Here is a 19,458-nt window from a genome sequence, read left to right on the forward strand (position 1 = left end):
CCCTATATCACTTCTTGAATTTTCTACCCCGCCCCAGGTTTGATGCCAAAGACATTGGTTATTTTAGCAATGTATTTAATATACTTATAAATAATATTTAAAAGGATATAAAATTGTATTTTTATATAGTTTTTTTTTATATTTGTAAATAAACGATTGTAACCCCTTAGTACAAGTTTTTTTCTTGCTGTACGAAAATTAATAGTCCCTTAAGTTAAGTAAATTATGGTGCTTTTAAAATCAATTTTCTCTATTTTCATGCAATCTAAATGCATTTTTCTTGGTTTTATAACCTTAAGTACATTTCTGTTAATGCAAACTAATTGGGTCTGACCTTGGTGGAATTATGTTCTCCCATGATATGCTGAGGCATAAGTGTCAAGAATTAAGTACCTGTATTAGGGAAGAAATTGTGTATCCTAGAAAACTAAATATAGTACGACTAATATAATTTTCCCTTAGTAGTTTTTATTTTGCTCATTTTTTTCTTTATTTTGTTCCTCAATAAGTGGACTGTGGAGGATCATCATCCGATTAAGCTTTTAATCTAATCATGACCCTTTTGTAGTTTACAATTTTGTACAGCTAAAAAATTGTTTTTCCATTAAAGATTTTGTGATCTACAGATTGAGTGTAGTAAAAGTTTTTTAACATATCGGACACCTAACATTGACTCAAAGCGTGAGTTTAATTTCAGTTTTGGATGTGTAAAGCTTCCAAAAGACACAAACTTTTTATCACATCAAGAAATAGAGAATTTTATTGATTTGAAAATATAGCCTCTGGATCGTTATTGAACATAATTAAATCTAAGGCTTACCTTACGATCCAAGCCTTAGATTTAATTAAATTTTATGGACTAAACCGCACCTTTTTCTTGTTGTTTTGTAAAGATTAGGAATACACTCTTTTAATTGAGGAGAATTTATTGACTATGTAGAAACTGTTATCGGTTTTGCTGCTACCAGTTAAAACCTAAAATTCAAGCTGTGTCTACTTAGTTTTGTAATCAATACAGTGATGTAGAGGTGACAACCAATATTTTAAGGTAGCCTAAAAATGGTATTAGGTAGATTCAATTTCAGGTTTCAAAATACAGGAGACAAACAAATAATTTATTTACATACAATTAAAAACGTATAAACAATATATACAATCTTTGTGATAAAAATCCAACAATGAATAATCAATGACTTTGTATGATCAGAATAAAAATGTACACAATTTTACTAATTCAAACAAAAAAGGATTCTTGGCAACACCAATTTAATTACATGTAAAATTAATCGTAAAGCTTAAAAAATAACATTGTAAAATCAAACTAAAAATAATAGCAATAAATAATCACAAAGCAAATTTAAAGCAGCTTGGATGCACTGCTCTGATTTAATATTCAATAGAAAACTATAACAAATACGATGATCATGATTTTAACAAAATAAAATAAATAGTAAAAACAGCCTGCAGCAAATAACTACTCTTTGAAAAATATTCACAAGATTCTCTAGGTAAACCACTTCTTAAAAGGAAAATGTTCTCACATGCAACTTTGTTTTGCATAAAGCAGAAAAGTTTATCGTCAGTTGATAAGCTTCTTCCACGTCTTTAAAGGCGTGGGTAAATGTCATCTCATTTAGGGAACCGCTTCGAACTTCCTTTCTTGTTACTTGGAAATGGCTTTTCCTTTCCTGGTCGGTTACTGAGCAGGGGATGTGGTTCTGTAATAATTATCAATATCTTCTATTAGCAAAATAATCAAATAAAACTTATAACTTAAATTTATATTGGAATTCACTTAAGGGAGAGAATTGAGCACCAGTAACTCACTTAAATAAACTCCTAAGCAGTTGAAAAACCAAATAGATAGATTAGTGATGGTCGGATCCGGATATCGGACTACCGGATCCGCCGGATCCAAGCTAGAACCGGCACCGGATCGGATCCAAAAAATTCCGGATCTTGGGCTGGATCCGGTTTTGATGGATCCGATTTTTTCAAATTTTTCCCCGATTTTTTTCCTAACACAAAGCTGTCTGTATCACTGTACAACCCCGATTTGTTTACTAACATAAAGCTGTCTGTATCACTGTACAACCCCGATTTTTTTACTAACATAAAGCTGTCTGTATCACTGTACTAACCCGATTTGTTTACTAAAATAAAGCTGTCTGTATCACTGTACAACCCCGATTTTTTTACTAAAATAAAGCTGTCCGTATCATTGTACAACTCCGATTTGTTTACTAAAATAAAGCTATCTGTATCCATGTAAGAGACCGATTTTCCCCCGATTTGTTTACTAACATAAAGCAGTTTGTATCTCTGTACAACCCCGATTTTTTTACCAACACAAAGCTGTCTGTATCACTGTACAACCCCGATTTTTTTACCAACACAAAGCAGTCTGTATCACTGTACAACCCCGATTTTTTTACTAACACAAAGCTGTCTGTATCCATGTACAAGACCGTTTCCCCCCCGAGTGTTTGTCTCTTGATGCAAACAACTTATATGGCTAGGCCATGTCTCAATGTTTGTCTCTAGATGCAAATAACTTACATGGCAAGGCCAAGACTCAGTGTTTGTCTCTAGATGCAAATAACTTATATGGCAAGGCCATGTCTTAGTGTTTGTCTCTAGATGCAAATAACTTATATGGCTAGGCCATGTCTCGATGTTTGTCTCTAGATGCAAATAACTAATATGGCATGGCCATGTCTCAGTGTTTGTCTCTAGATGCAAATAACTTATATGAATAGGCCATGTCTCAATGTTTGTCTCTAGATGCAAATAACTTACATGGCAAGGCCATGACTCAGTGTTTGTCTCTAGATGCAAATAACTTATATGGCAAGGCCATGTCTCAGTGTTTGTCTCTAGATGCAAATAACTTATATGGCTAGGCCATGTCTCGATGTTTGTCTCTAGAATCAAATAACTTATATGGCTAGGCCATGTCTCGATGTTTGTCTCTAGATGCAAATAACTTATATGGCTGGGCCATGTCTCAATGTTTGTCTCAGATGCAAATAACTTATATGGCTAGGCCATGTCTCGATGTTTGTCTCTAGATGCAAATAACTTGTATGGCTAGGCCATGTCTCGATGTTTGTCTCTAGATGCAAATAACTTATATGGCTAGGCCATGTCTCGATGTTTTAGATGCAAATAACTTAAATGGCAAGGCCATGACTCAGTGTTTGTCTCTTGATGCAAATAACTTATATGGCTAAGCCATGTCTCGATGTTTGTCTCTAGATGCAAATAACTTATATGGCTAGGCCATGACTCGATGTTTGTCTCAGATGCAAATAACTTATATGGCTAGGTCATGTCTCGATGTTTGTCTCTAGATGCAAATAACTTATATGGCTAGGCCATGACTCAGTGTTTTAGATGCAAATAACTTATATGGCAAGGCCATGTCTCAGTGTATAAGATATATTAACCTTTAAACATTACCGATTTAGTTGTAAACAGTATGATTTAAATTGGCATTCTGTTAATTACGTTTTTTTTAACCCGCCCTTATGACAGTGTGTATCTGGATCCGGATCCGAAGATCCGAATCCGAATTTTTCAAGATCCGGATCCGGATCCGGTACCGACATTTTCTTGGATCCGCCCATCACTAAGATAGATAACATCATACTACATTTTTATACACATCTATACTCTATTGAGTTTTCTCAGAAATAAAGAGAAAACAAAAGTAGAATAATATTCCTACGTAATAAAAAAAATTGAAAGGTAAGTGTATATTTTAAGGAAACAAATGTGAAGACTTAATCTCACACAAGTTTACTCAGTATCAACGCTTTGTAGTAGCATTGACTGTTGGATATTGAAATTGTATTAATAGTCAAAGATAGTAGTCAAGACCTTATTATTTAAGCTAACGAAAACCCTTTGAACTATTTCCCTAAACTCCACACTATTTTGAAATCTAAAATTCTTACCAAAACTATACTCAAATATACACATAGATGGTGTCCCCCATCTCAATGATAATGATAGCTCATGTCCACTGTGCAATACAGTTCTTATGGGACTGGGAGATAATTGTGCTATAACATCACCGGTACTGGAAACTACATCTTTATCGTCATACAAACTGGTCCTTGCAACCCTTGTGAGAAAATTGTAAGAAAATAAGTAAAAATTCGAGGACCATATTGCAGATCCTGAAGTTTCAAACAGCTACTGTCACTGAAACTGACTTTTAAATACAAGGCTTATGGACACTCCATATTGGAAGGAGTGTGGAATGGTATACAGCATACAGCTATCCAATTTACCATCAACAGGTGCGTTTTGCAGGTTGATCTCGAAGGCCTGGTATCTTGGCCGTTTGGAGGGGGGTGAGCTGGTGGGGGGTAGAGAGGGTGGAGGGGGAGGTAGTGTCGGACCCTCCTCTGGGTCCTCGACCTCGGGAGCGATTGGTAGAAACTGCAAAACCTCCGTGTCCTCAGTCTCCTCGTCTGAGCTGCAAAACGCAGGGACAGGATCCACAGAGCACACGTCCACCTGTTATACAACACGGTCTTTTAATTTAACTGAACGGTTCTTTTTTATTCCATGTTTATAGCCCAGAAACTGTGTTTTGATACTTAGATGAATTAATGGATAATGAGGGAACCCGTGTGGAAACGGCACAGTTTAATAGGGTCCAAAACTTGTTTCCTAGGCAAAATGAATCCAGGGCAATACCCATTTTCCTTGTCAAGCTTATGTTTGTTTAGAACAGAGCTAGTTATTTGGAGAAAAGAACAACTAATTTAAGATAAATTTGTTGATTTTAGATCTACACTAAAAAGAGTGATTCAATCAGGTCACAGTTGTCTAAAAGTGACCTAATTAAAATAGATTTTCAAAAACTCTTAGTCTCTTGTGTACAATCTAATTAACATTTAACCTGTTATAAAGAAATTTGGACAGCATAACTGGATCTTTGATAGTGATTTTGAGAAATAAATTAAACGTGAGAGGGCAACACCTTAAAAGAAATTACCTTTTTAATTACCATTCTCAGGTGCGATAGATCATAAGCACTAAAATGACACCTCAATCGTACAAATCTGTAAAGTAGGACAACTGGAAAAGGGACGTAACAGAAGAAACTCTTAACAAATACTTGCATTTTATAGGACCATTCAATGAAACTTACCTATGGATGACATAAACCAAATTGATAGACGATTGATGAAATAAGTTAGACAACATTGAGTACCTATTCTTATCTAAATAAATTGTCACTTAAAACTCAGATGGTACAGATAGAACAAATTTGTCCATTGCTCTTGTATTTTTACCAAGAAATTCACGACTTCATCCACAAACTAAAGTAGTTCATAATATAACTGATTGAAAATCACCTCTAAATCCTCGTCTTCCTTCTCATCATCCTCCTTCACGCTTCTATCCTCGTCACTCAGATCAAACTCGCTCTCTCTCTCTTCGTACTCTACATTCTCGTCCAGTTCCTTGAAGTCTGGCGCAAACGCAGACCAATTCTCCACCTGGTTCTGCGCCCACACCGACACAACGCCACTAGAGATGGAGGCAATGATCGGACGCACCGGGTGCCACTGACAATCACAGAAAGAGTTAAAAGACATTGTCTTGGAAAAAAATATTTAATGATGTAAAATTCATAGCACAGTTTAGATGATAAAACAAAAGTTATTAGGCCTATTTTGTGTTTTGTCTACATTTTTGAGTTTAAGTTTTTGGTGAATAGATATATATACTTTTTTGATCCACCTGAACCTGAAAAAGTGGTTTTTAAAGTGATGTCTGTGTGTGTCTAAATGTGTGGATATGTACATAGCTACTCAAACCTGTAGTTCTATTTTGATAAAATTTGGTGGGTACTAGTCTATGGTATCTCCAGACATTTTAAGTTTTTTTTTAATTTAGAATTTTAACTGTGGTTTTCTTGTTAAAACCCATAAAATAAAAGAGAATATTTTTTTCAAAAACGGACAAAACGTTTTGATTAAAATGTTGTATGTTATAGTCCTTATTGCTCTAAACGGTACAACCCCCGTTTGCTGTAAAAATTACGGTTCAAAGGTTTCAGAAAAATTGTCATATTGCTGATACTGTATATTTTTACTTGTAAAAAGATGTTATTTTGGTCCTCTCGATATCTGACCTTTTGGTTTAATTTGTAGATATGAGGGGTTCTACTGTACTGAAGTGTATTAAATGTTACAGACCAATTCCGGTTTAAAATACAGACCAATTGGCTAACTCTCTCGTGAAATGCCACTGGCATTGAAAGAAAAAAAACACTTACTCTAATTGCAGTGTGGTAAATGCAGATTAGAATTCAATAATTTTTGTAATTAATATAAATTTAAATGCTTTAAAAAACACAAGGACTCCAACTTACAACAACATCCAGTAATAATTCTCCTTTAGTGCCATGGAGAATCTTCACTAGATTTCCAATGCTCTTCTCCCAAATGTAGAGGGCATGTTGACGAGCGGAGCCAGCGCACACGTATTCACCGTCACCAGAGAAACAACACTTTTTCCACATCATCCTGAAAAATCACAACTACATTATGTTAATGAGCCAAGGCACATTTGAAAATTAATTAAGTTAACCGTTGTCTAACTTACCAAACATTTTCTGTACCACAAACTTTAAGTTATGCGTAGTCTTTTTTTCACTACACTATAACTTTGGTAACAAGATGAGTTACAAGGTAAAACTGTTGTGGTGATAAAAACATATTCACGGACTAGGCCTATATGGATTTTACCCTTTTTAAACTTGGTAACGGTTCACAATGAGTCTAAATCAAAGATTTTTTTTGTAATTTGTTAATAAGTTTTAGGCCAGTCACTTGCACCACAAAAATTACTTTTGCCCAAATAAACTATATTTAATTGTTCAGAGGAAAACTTAACAAGTACCAAAGATTGAGTTTTTAGGGAAATTATAAGGAAATAATTAAATGCTAAGCAGTAACAGAACTACCATAACTTTTCACAGAAAATTTGAACTTTTTCACGTGCAAAAAACTTCCAATTTCAATCCACAAAATAAACATTGTTTTTCTTTTACTCTCTTGTAAATTAGCCAAAGAATTGTTAGTCAACGGTGAGGTGTATGCAATATTTTAAAATGTCCACTCACTTATTGACGAGATCCTGCAGTTTCTGAATGGGTTCTGGTTCTCCATCAACGCCGCAAGCTATAACCTCCTCTGAGTTGTACACCCTGATCACTCTGTCAGCTGTGTTGACGAGAAAACAGCTGCAGCAGAGAATTTAGTATCAAAAGACAGATACAGAATTTCAAGCATTTCTTGAAGGTTTCACACTATACCTAGCAGTTTTTGATAGTTTGATGGATTAGTTTACGTGGCATTATTTTGTGGTGAAATTCTATTCAAATGATAATAGTACAAGTGTTGTAAAAAAACTATTAGAATTTTAACAAATGTTTCATTTTAATCCACTTTGACCAAAGTTATGACTGTTGAAAGTAATCCTGACAATGTCTTATGCACTTGTAAAGTATTCTCAGATCAGAAATTCTTGATTCTTGTTCATCATTTAGTAACATCAAAGCATGACATATAAAGATGAGAAAGATTGAGACTATTTTTTTGGCTTATTGCTTTGTTACGGTACTAAAATGAATGCAAATGAGACATACTACACACAAAATACCCCCGCTGCAGCAAACCTGCCGACTAAGTGAATTTCCATTTGCCCGGATTGATTTTCAATTATTCTATTAAATTAACATTTATGTTTAACAAGTACATAGGTTAGCTGCTACAGGGAAACTAATAAAGTGTTTTTTATTAAAATATTAATAGCTTAATATGAAATAAATAAATCCGACAAGTTTGATCAAAATATATCCATAAACAAGCCAACTACAAAATTTTACAATAGTTGGGTTTTAAGAAAAAAATGAGAAAAATCCATTCTACCCCATTACCCCCCCCCCCTCCCGTTAAGCCCCGTTCCTATCATGCTGGTGCAAACAGTCATTTTTATTGATTGACTCTTAATAAATTTATGTGGAGTCTACAACCAGTTTGCTGTGAAACTATAAACTATATCTTAAGCTGAAATTTTTAAGTTGAATAGGAATTAAGACAATAATTTTTATAAGGCATAAAAAAACAATAGCGTAACTCACTCTCCTCTTCTCGCAAACTCTATGCTTCTCACTGCTGTTGCACTGGTCGTAACTTTGAACGAGGCTTTCAGCTCAAGATCTGGGCAACTCATCAAGAGAATCTTGCCTTTGGTGTTGCCTGTGTATATGTACAGCCCTCTCCGGTCAAATGAGGCGACTATCGTTAAGTCTGTCTGCAAAATTCAAACCAGATATACATCATTAACAATATTTACACTGATTGGGTATGAAAAGTAGTTGGCTTTCCACAATAAAAATATTTTATTAATATTAGGCCTATTCTACGAGTTAACTAAGTAAATCAGAAGCAATGAAGGTTAAGTTTAACATCTTGTAGGTATGTTAACATTTTTCAGACTTTGGATTGGTAGGACTGTTTACTGTAAGACTCACACACTGCGCCGCTTCCTGTTTAGGCCTATCATACACATTTGTAAGCCTGATTTCTGGACTGGTCGATTCTTAGAAACATAACTTACTGTAGGTAATTAACTAATTTTGTATTCACTATTTTTCTGATGGTTTGGACCTCTCTTTGGATTGGTCAAAGACGTAGTCACATAGTAATGTCAAGAAGGGGCCTACTATACACACATCACTGTACATAATGTGTGTTATGGTTTAGTTTTGAGATAATACTATAAATTTATTTCATTTACCACTAGGCCTACTGTTTAACCAATATACTCACATCTTCATCTAAGGGAACGATTTTGTGATCGCCGTCTGTGTCTACCAATACAGCCGCATGTCTCATTGGGCAGACAAGAAACACTTTATCATTCCTAGGATGGAACTGCACCTAGAATTAGATATAGCATACATAAATTTGACAGTCTGAGATATGCTGTGGTACCATAACCAAAATAGGGCTATACATTTTTGAAGCAATTGTAAAATACATAAGAGTGAAGTTTTTTAAATTTTGATCAATAATATTTTGATTTAGTTTATAAGCCTCACAACTCTATTTTGTAAGCCATCTAACTTAAAATTTTTAAATTAAAATTGTGCGCTCCATACTAATTTAGGTAAGCCTAATAGTAAAATCAGATCGTTGGAATACAATATACAATATTATTTTGTCGTACAACGTTGGCAACTATCAATGCAGTGGGTGCAGCCGGATTAGCGACTTCTATAGTTAGCGTATTCCGCTGCGAGACAAAGTCGAGTTTTAGCCAGTTACGCCTTCCAACCAAATTAGCGAGTTTCAGTTAGCCAATTCCATCATCTTATTTAAATTAGTGGTACGGAAGGTACGTTTAGGACTTTCAAGCCAAAAACCTATCAATTTTTGTAAAAACTTTGTGACTTCAGCTCACAATCTTTTGAACCCATGTTTCTTCTGATTAGCTTGTGTTTTAAAACTACTGAGTATGCTCATACTTACTTTCAGGATTGGTGAAGGGAAACGGTATTTTTGTTCACACTCTCCCGTGAGCACATCCCATATACAAACATTGTTGTCTGTCGAGGCACTGAGAAGTTTGAAACCGTTCCTAGACCAACTGCAAAACAAAGAGATAAAATAAATGTAAAAGAAGAAACTATAAAGAACACAATTTAAATTCTGTTTAGCAATAATATTATAAACTAGGCTACCTAAAACTCCTAGAAGGTTTTAGATGTTTAACTTAAGTACCAACCTAAGTGAGCATACAGGATGCATGTGTGCACTAATGATCTTTGCAATTCCCCTTGTAAGAAAGTCCCAGACGACAATACGACCGTCATTGCAGCCAACAGCTAACAGAGTGCCCCGTTTGTTGAAGGCGCAGGTCACGGCTAGAGAGATACAGTCTAGAGCCCCATCAAACTCCTCTGGATAGTTCTGGCCAAATGATTCTGTAAACAATTTTGTAAATTAAGTTAGCTCTTTCAATTTATAAAAAAGTAGCATAAAGAAACATACTGAACTTTTTGATAGCAGACTGTTTGTTATCTATATATCTAATTCTGTAAGCCCAAAATTTTACAATGAAATTGTGAGCTAACGGGAGGCCGTAGAAAGCTGGAAGAGGTCTCATTTTAAAGGTCTGGGCATGAAATTTTGGGGAAAATTATTCATTTTTCCTAATCTTGCACCAAAAAGTTGCTACGGAATAAAATAATTCACATTGAAATAGCATGGGAATCTAGGTCATGTCTGCTTTGTTTACTTTTAAACATGTGGTTTAACTTTATTTAAAGCATATGGTATGTAATGTCATTACTTTAATATGTGTAGGATACTATTTATAAAGCTGATATAAACTTTTTCCCAAATTTAAGGGTCTGGAGTTAATGAAGTACGATTGGTTGTATAGGTATGTCTGAAATAAGTGTAAAGATAGAAGTAATTACTGGAGTAGGCAAAGGGGACATATTTTTCATGCCAAAAATTAAACTAATATCTACAGATCTTCATTATGCCGTTTAAGTTTACAAGGATTCAATGCCCATTGGAAATAGCTTTCACTATTAATATAAATAAAGTGCAAGGCCAAACCTTCACAAAAGTTGGCATTTATTTGAAAAAAAACCAGTGTTAACATACACAAATGTTAAACGATAATTCAAGTAGTGTAACCCACATGTAATTTGTACAACATAGTTACTAGAATATACATATAGGGGCTATTGCCCCTACAAGCCACTAGTTTACTGTATATTGTTATCAATTTACACTGTTATAATTTTATAATGTAACTTCACATTATATGCAAATCTCTCTCTTCACTATCATTGTAATCTCATCTTCATGTCAGCTGCAGGCATGTAATTTTTTATGTATTTTTTTTAAATGGTGGTTGTCATTGAAATAAATAAATAGCCTTTATAATAGAGGGCCTAGCCGACCAATTATTTTTTGTTCCTTCAATGCAAGAAGGATTCGACTAAAAGATCAAACATCAAATAGCAATAGGCTATAGGCCTATATAGATGTTTAATGATGGAGCTCATTGGAATGGTGAAGTCATATACCGAAGTTCTACTAAATAAATCAGCAAAAAAAAGGTCCTACTTACTAAAATATGAAAGCCAAGCCTAGGCTTCTATTACATTATTACCCTAGCTTATCTAATTTAAGTTCAGCATTAGGCCCTACAATTGTTTAGTTACTGGACCAGGGATTTGTCCCCCCTTACAAGGATCAAGAATATATTGGTTTGAGAAAACATTTTACTGTACTATTAATTGCATAAAACCTTGTCAAGATTTTACAAAACACTAAAAAATGCAATAGAAAACACAAATAAATTAATATAAAACGGTTCTAAATGTACCAAAGGTTGATCAATTAGCCTACAACTAGACTAGGCCTACAGTTTAATTATAGCCTGTCTAAAGCTGTGTTTACACCGGAGTCTTTGACTTATGATGTCGGCGACAAAAAGTCAGAGACTTTACAAAAACTTCTTAAATTTCTTGTGACATTGTGTCAGTGACACTTGTCAACTACCGGTACTGAAAATACTGGGTCACAGACATGAGTTTAGGTTGTCCATCAAGAGTCAGTAGGATTAAAGTACCTACTGTCACTGACAACATGTCTTAGCCTCCTGACACGGTAAGTTTCCATACCACACGTGGCGTGCATGGCTGGATGTGCCACGCCGCTAGCTACCATCAATTCACACAGCCTTGGATGCTATACCGGCCACGTTTATCGTTATTACCGTCAGTATTAAGAAATTAAGTAGTCAGAATGTCAGCTCCAACAACACGCAAAAATGTGTGTTCAGATGTCACACTTCTCAGTATAAATCTGAATTTTCGTGCAGGTTACATTGGTTACAAACAGCAGCAGTAGTGATGATGAGCTAATATTATTATATTGTTTGACAAAAGAGATGAATGGGTGTACATCCAATTAACAAATAATGAAAGCGTTATGGCAAATTTTATCATTTTATGCGTTATCTCAAGGTTGACAATGACAAATTCTTTACTGATTTTAGATTGAATCTTTAGAATGAACGCTCTGTGCATGCGCAGGCGTGTGCATATGTCCGTCACGTTTAAAAAGATCGCTCAAGGAGCGAACAGTAGCCACGCGTGGCTAGTTAGCGGGTGTAGCTCGTGGCCGTGATCCTGTTGTGTGAATTGTCTCATATAATGATAAGCAGGGAAGTGATATTTTGAAAATTAAAAATGGTTTAAATACCTTAACTGTCAGGTGATCCTTGGAGTAGTTTACACTACTGCAGTTTCAGCCCTCAGGGGGCTTTCTTCAGGTGTCAAAGAGGTCAAACATTGTCATTCATACGAATTCGTCACATTTAAACTACGAGAACACAAATACGAATACGGACACGAACACGAACATAAAGAATGAATACACACGTAAGAGTCACAAACATTTCCCATGGGTTAATTGATGCACGACGCGTGGGAGGAGCTAGCCTAGACTATTTTGAAAAGTAGCTAGCGTATATCCAGTTACGCACGCCACGTGTACAGTGTGGAATGGCCTATAGGCTAGATGTAAACTCCGCAGTGACTTTTGTCTGAGACGACAAAAACCTTTCATGCTGCTTGCCAAGTATCACTCGTCAGTCAGTAGCCTACAGCTTGTAGGAGCTACATGAATTTGAAGTTTGAAGTTAGGTTTTTAAAGTGTTTGACATTGTTTGTTTGAATGTTATAGCTTAACTTATTGTAGAGTGAAGTGAATAGTTGTGATGGCAGGGGACAACACGGCGAGTATGGAGTGGAACCAGGATCAAGTTATACAATCGATAGACCGTGAATGTACAGTGTACGTATATGAATTGATAAAAAATAATAAATGTATACTAGAGGACCCATACTGCTGCTCTGCAGCATTAAAATAAATATAATATCCGAGAAATAATTAAATTTATGATTTTTGATTGAGTACTGTAATACAGTATCTTGAGCTTAACTGATTCAAACGATCAATAGCTCAAATTAGAGCCTATAATTTAGGCCTACTGTTTATTTTGAGACCATAGTCCCCGTCCTGCTCTTTAGCGTTAAAACAAATAAAATATCCAAGAAATAATCAAATTTATGAGAAAAAAAAAATAATTTGGAAAAACATTACCAATACTGGGAGCTATTCATTTTTAATCATATAAAAAACTTAAGAAAAATAATTTTCATGTTGGTTTTTCAAATTTTGTTTGCTAGAATCTCGTACGATTTTAATAAATAATAGCTTAGGTAGATGAAAGTCAGTTTTTCACTGAAGGTTCTTGGACTAAAATTTATAGAATTATAAAATTATACATCTTAAATTAAAGAAAGAATTAGAAAATCTATACTTATTTAATACGCAAGCAGGATTTTTGTGACAATTACTCCTCCGAAACTACTGAACCGATTGACATGTTTTTGGTGTCATTGGAAAGAGCGTAACGTGCAGTTGTGCAGGAAACTTTTGTTTTAAGGAAATAATTAGAGATTGAGGCCCTGGGGCCCTTTAAACTTTCGTATTTCTCCATAAGATTAACATGGGAAACAAAAATTGTGATGAAACTCCAGCTGTTGTCAGAAATTAAAATTGAGAAGAAGAACACATGTTAATTGAAAACAGTCATAATAAGTTTGCTAATTAACAGTTTGCTACAAACATTTACTGACTTGGTTGAAATGAAATATTCACCATTTGAATTTGGGTTGGCGTAAGTATTACAATGGAAAAAAGCGAGAGAGACTGGATAATTTGATATACTAAATACCCCCGCCGCAGCAAACCTGCAGACTAAGCGAATTTCCATTTCCCTGAATGGATTTACACTAAAATGTCTCCTTAAAATATCACATTTATTCCCTATTTAAATAGAATCAGTTTAAAACATACTTGGGTTTGCTGCAACAGGGAGGGTAAAAGTGTTTTTTATGTAAAATGTTAATAGATAGTAAGAAATAAAAACATTTTCCAAATTTGGGCAAAATATGTTTATAAACAAGCAAACTACAACAGTTTACATATTCTCCATAAGAATAACATGGGAATTTTAAATTTACAATATTTTGGAATTTTCTCCGTAACCATTAGGCGCATTATAACGCTTCAATATACTAAATTATTTGTTTTTTTAAGCTCTACTAAATAGTTTCGAAAGAAATTGCAAAATTTTATGTTTTTTGGGTCAAAAATGGGAAAAACCCATTTTTACCCCATAAAAGCCCCCATAAACCCCCATTCCCATGGTCCGATCATGCTGGTTCGCGAACTCGTTCGAATAAACGTAGGTTTACACGTTTGTACCAAATTTCATCAAAATCGGATCATTTTTGCTCGAGTTATCGCGCTAACGGACACACATATATATATATAAATATATATATATATATGTATAAATATATATATATATATGAATTTGAACGGATGGTGTTTTTGACCTCTAGGGACCTCAAAACGAAAAAAAAATCGGTCCCGGGTCGAGGTCTTACCGTGAGTACTATGGTAATAGCTTATTCCCTAAGGGAAATTCGCTAAAAGAAAACTGAATTAAAACTGTGAGCGCTGCATTTCTAAGTAATCTTTGAAAGTGCAGATTTACAAACTACTATGGTAATATAGGAAAGTTATATAACACCACCAAGGAGAAGAAATAGAAATAATGTTTTTTTTTTTTATTTATAACCGTTATTATTGAAAAAAATGATAATATATTTACATGAAATGTTGATTATATATCGATCTGTTACGCACATCTTGATTATTTCCATAATCTTTGTGTCGAATCTTTTAAAGTCATCAGCAATTAATTAATTATGACTGTTATTCGTTTTTAAAATAACGCCTGTTATACTTAGTAATTGCTCGAGTTCGAGCAACAGGTACACTAGTAAATAAAATTATGTGTTTTGGTCGAGTAATACAGTAGGTAAATATTAGCCGATGATTTATGAGAAAACTTGTCGTGCATGCCTTCAATTTGAGACCTCAATCATAAAAATCGGTCGGGTAGAAGAGCCAAACAAACTCGAAAAAAAACCAAATGAAACTCACATAAGAAATACATGGGGAGCAAATTTCATTAACGTGTACAGTGGCGTAACAGCCGCCCCCGCAGACCCCGCGGTGCGGGGGGGCCCGCGAGGTTTAGGGGCCCGCGAGGTTAAGATACCCTTTTCTCATAAAACCGTCCGTAAAACCGATCCTTTGTTCACAAATGTTTTTCTCTCCTGACAAATTATAAATAAAAAAACGATGTGTTGGTAGATACTTTTATTCTGCCAAATCTACTAAAGTTTTATCTTTTAATTAACAATATTGTTAACGAAACGCCAACGCTCACTACGATCACCCGACGATGTGTATTGTCAGTATGGTTGTGTAGCTTCATGCTAGCGCTAGGAGATGTGTGCCGGGTGGGCAGATTTTCCCATCCTTGTTAGTCAGTCGTGACGTCACGTTGATTCGATCGATTCGGGAAGTCGATGTAGTTCTAAATATCGTCTATCGATATTTGATCGTTATTCGCGTCGAATTCGTTAACATAACATCATGGTTGATGGTTATGGTTGTAGGTTGTTATTAATGTAGGTTTAGGTTGTTTCTCTACAATCTATGAATATGAAGTATGATTGTGATAGTCACAGTAGAAAACGCTTTTAAACTAAAGTTATAGAACGGTCTGTAAATTAAATTTACCGCTCATATGCAAATCTAATTGTATTATCGGTAATAAGGAGCTTATAACCAAGTTGGACTTGGCTTGTGACCAAGTAAAAGATAAACAAGAACTTGAAGCTATTTGCTATACGTAGATACTTCGGTTTCTTGCAATTTTAATAGAAAATTGGTCGTATGTATTAACAAAGTGTAATTTCGATTCCACTTGATCGCCATCATTATTATCTTCTGTTGCCTCCATTTAAAATCCTCTAATAGGCCTAGGTCTAAGTTAATACTTAAGTCATATAAATATAAAAATGTATAATTTAAGTCAAACTAGGCCTAGGCCTATCCAGAAAACAACTTCTCGTAAGTTAAGTACGGGTATAAATTAAAAATTAAACTAGTGAGTTATATCTGAAAACACGATTAACAACTTTTCTTTCGTTACGCTTGTCGACATTAAATGCAATCCAACCAAACAAAAACAAAGAAAGAACCAAAGAACGAGAATCTAGAGTCCTGAACCTAACCAAGCAAGATTCGAGAAAGAAGATGGAAGCGTTTCGTTTCAGCGATTCTCAAGTAAAGTAAATTAGGGGTATTCGATATCGACTATTGACTTGTGGAGCTATGCGATACCAGTACGATAACTGCATCGCATCAACGATGACGTCACGACTGACTAACAAGGATGGGAAAATCTGCCCACCTGTGTGCCGGGCCTGCCGCCGCGCCGTGGCGACACACACTCGGAGCCAGCCCCTCGGCCCTCCCCCCTCCGACACTAACCGCTCACGTGTACTCAGCTGACCGTAGATCACCTGATTTTGGAGATCCATTCCATGCGGATTGCGAGTGACGGAGTGACTCGTCAGTAGTGCATGTCACGAGAGTTTCTCAATCAGGTGGCATGTCATTAAATTGGGCTAATTTAGTGAAGCACTAACATTTACAGTTGGGACCACGAAAGTTTGCAGTTGGCGGCAGCCAATCACAAGACTAGTGCGACGTTGCCATATCGCCCTTTGACGACACTAATTAAAATACTAAACAACATTTTTTAAACAGCTGGTATTATTCGATTTGGCAACACCTCACTGCCCTCATTGGCTCATTTGAAGTCAAATGGTAAATATGCTACTCCCTCAACTGCAAACTTTCGTGGTCCCGACTCAAATTATAGTTGGAAGCTTGGTTGAGTTTAGTAATGAATGTGAATGGTGGAGTAATGGAGTAGCCCATATATATTAATCACGGACATAACTCCCAAGTTTATTATCACTGTGACAGTGACAAAATATAAAATATGTTTCAAGGACGACTCTGGTCGTGTGGTTGAAGAATAGGTAAATACTTGATATTGCTAGAGACCATCCTCTGCCAGTCTGATCGTGTAGGCCGTATGCCTGCCGTCACCTACGTCATGTGATAGTTGTGGTGTGGTGATGGTTGTGGTATATAGTGCTGTGGTGGGGAATGGGAGGGGTAGTAGGGGGCCCACAGACATATTTGCGGGGGGGCCCGGGGAAATACTGTTACGCCACTGAACGTGTAAGCAGAGTGGGATAATAGATAAATATATGCCAATGCTTGATGAAAATCTGTACCTACATACAATCAATCAGAGACCTCAAACATGATAATCGGTCGGGTAGAAGAGCCAAATGAACTCATAATAATAAAAACCTAATTTAACTCCCATAACAAACACATGAAGAGCAGATTTCGTTTACGTATATGTGAGTGGGATTATAGATAAATACATGCCGATGCTTGATGGTTAATCTGTGCGTGCATACCTTCAATTCGAGACCTCAGTCATGAAAATCGGTCGGGTAGAAGAGCTAAACGAACTCATAAAATAAAAACCTAATTTAACTCCCATAACAAACACATGGGGAGCAGATTTTGTTTGCATAACTTATAAGCCCTGTGGGATTATAGATAAATACATGCCGATGCTTGATGGCAAATCTGTGCATGCATTCCTTCAATTTGAGACCTCAATCATGAAAATCGGTCGGATAGAAAAGCTAAACGAACTCGGCAAAGAAAAACCAAATTTAACTCCCATAAGAAATACACGGGGAGCAAATTTCGTTTACGCATAAACCGAGTGATACTATAATTATATGCCGATGCTTGATGGCTAATCTGTGCGTGCATGAAATCGTGAAAATCGATTGGGTAACTTAGAAGAGCCAAACGTAGTTGGAAAAGAAAACCCAAGTTTTTATAATAGGCCTAACTTATGATAGGCTAAGTTAGCCTACTAAAATAATAACGCACGATGCAGAAAGAACCTGGTCATCCTCTTTCACCATTGTCACCACTATAAGTTACTGAGCACCGAACTCTCAATAGGTAGGCTTACTGGTGGTGTAGTGTTGCGAACAGGATGTTGGATACAATAGGCTATGTCACTGATCAAAACAAAAGAAGGCCTACAACATTACCTGTATTGTTTCGATGAATTGTGTTTGTTCAGCTATGACAATTCTGTAACTGACTTCGGTTTAAACACAGTTTAAGTTAGGCTCCTTCAAGTTTTTCTTACATTTTAGTTTACGCCCCACATTTACTAAGTTAATAGCCTACATTTATTAGGCCTAGCTTCCAGCTGAGTATAAAATTAATCTAAACTTACCTTAGCTAACCAAACATGCTGTAAGTTATGTGAGTAAATGTGGGGCATAAACTTAAGTGCAGCCTAAAATAGCATTCATTACATTAGGGGTATGCATATCAAATCAAATATTCTTATTGCCGTATAAAACACAGTAACATGCATGGCTTGAGACACATTATTCAAATATATATAAAAAATACAACATTCACATAAGTAACAAACCTCTTTAGGCTACACCTATTTTTTACCTAATTTTCTACATAATAAAAATGGCTTTCGATTAGAAATAGGCCTACTAATTCAGAAAAAGGTTATCATACAAAATTGTTAATTTTCTTAGCCTATACTTAAAAAATGAGACTTTTTCAAAACTTACCCAACAATTCTAAATTCATATTGCACTTTAGTCAATTCGGCCTACCACAGCATAAGTTATAAAATAGGCCTACTAAAACATTATTGGAAGTTGTTAAAACAAAAGTTTATTACTGTACTTGTTATCTGGACATTCTACCTGTAGTGATTCTAATTCTAAAATAGTGAGCTAAAATACCCAGTAATAAATCCATTTAATCAATTTTGGATTTAATATAAAACAAACAAACCCACTTAACCTCAAAATTATACCGATACGTCCTTTCCTTTCCTTTTCCTAAATAATAATAATTAGTATTAGTTTAGTAGTTTTAGGTTTTAGTTTAGTTATGGACTGTCGGACTGAAGAAATTTCTGGAAAAGAAGTAAAAGAACTATTACTCGCAGGGTTGCCACCTTAAGTTTTTTAAGTTAGTGAAAAATCGGGACATAATAGTCCCCCTCACCCCGGATTAACGCTTAATTAAATGCGGGCACAAGGAACCGAAATCGGGACTGTCCCAGCCCCGGCAGAATCGGGACGGGGGGATTATTGTACTGGATTGGACTTTAGAATAAGATCAGACGAATAGCACATCCTTCCACCTCCACTATGACAAAAGCTAAGTGTTTTGAGAGGGGGCTGACTTGACTGAGGCGAACCCAGGCAGTCGGCCCAGTCCGATCCAAAGCCGAAGATGGGAATAAAACCAAAACTCGCTT

At 35.6% G+C, this 19,458-nt stretch overlaps 1 protein-coding gene across 1 annotated transcript; it reads right to left on the reverse strand.

Annotated features, from left to right (window-relative positions):
• Nucleotides 1-1,233: 1,233 nt before the first annotated feature.
• LOC128987697 (retinoblastoma-binding protein 5 homolog) lies at nt 1,234-19,183 on the reverse strand. The gene is made up of 10 exons (XM_054408685.1): nt 18,758-19,183; nt 9,820-10,018; nt 9,564-9,681; nt 8,862-8,972; nt 8,171-8,343; nt 7,151-7,270; nt 6,398-6,551; nt 5,376-5,588; nt 4,299-4,527; nt 1,234-1,718 (listed from the first exon to the last, which is right to left on the reverse strand). Exons 1-10 carry the CDS (start codon nt 18,774-18,776, stop codon nt 1,630-1,632), a joined length of 1,425 nt encoding a protein of 474 aa, XP_054264660.1. The 5' UTR covers nt 18,777-19,183; the 3' UTR covers nt 1,234-1,629.
• Between the last annotated feature and the right edge of the window lie 275 nt (nt 19,184-19,458).

The sequence above is a fragment of the Macrosteles quadrilineatus genome, unplaced genomic scaffold, assembly GCF_028750875.1.
Source record: "Macrosteles quadrilineatus isolate MER2022 unplaced genomic scaffold, UCM_ALF_1.0 Scaffold_2__2_contigs__length_208266976, whole genome shotgun sequence".
Classification (NCBI taxonomy): domain Eukaryota; kingdom Metazoa; phylum Arthropoda; class Insecta; order Hemiptera; family Cicadellidae; genus Macrosteles; species Macrosteles quadrilineatus.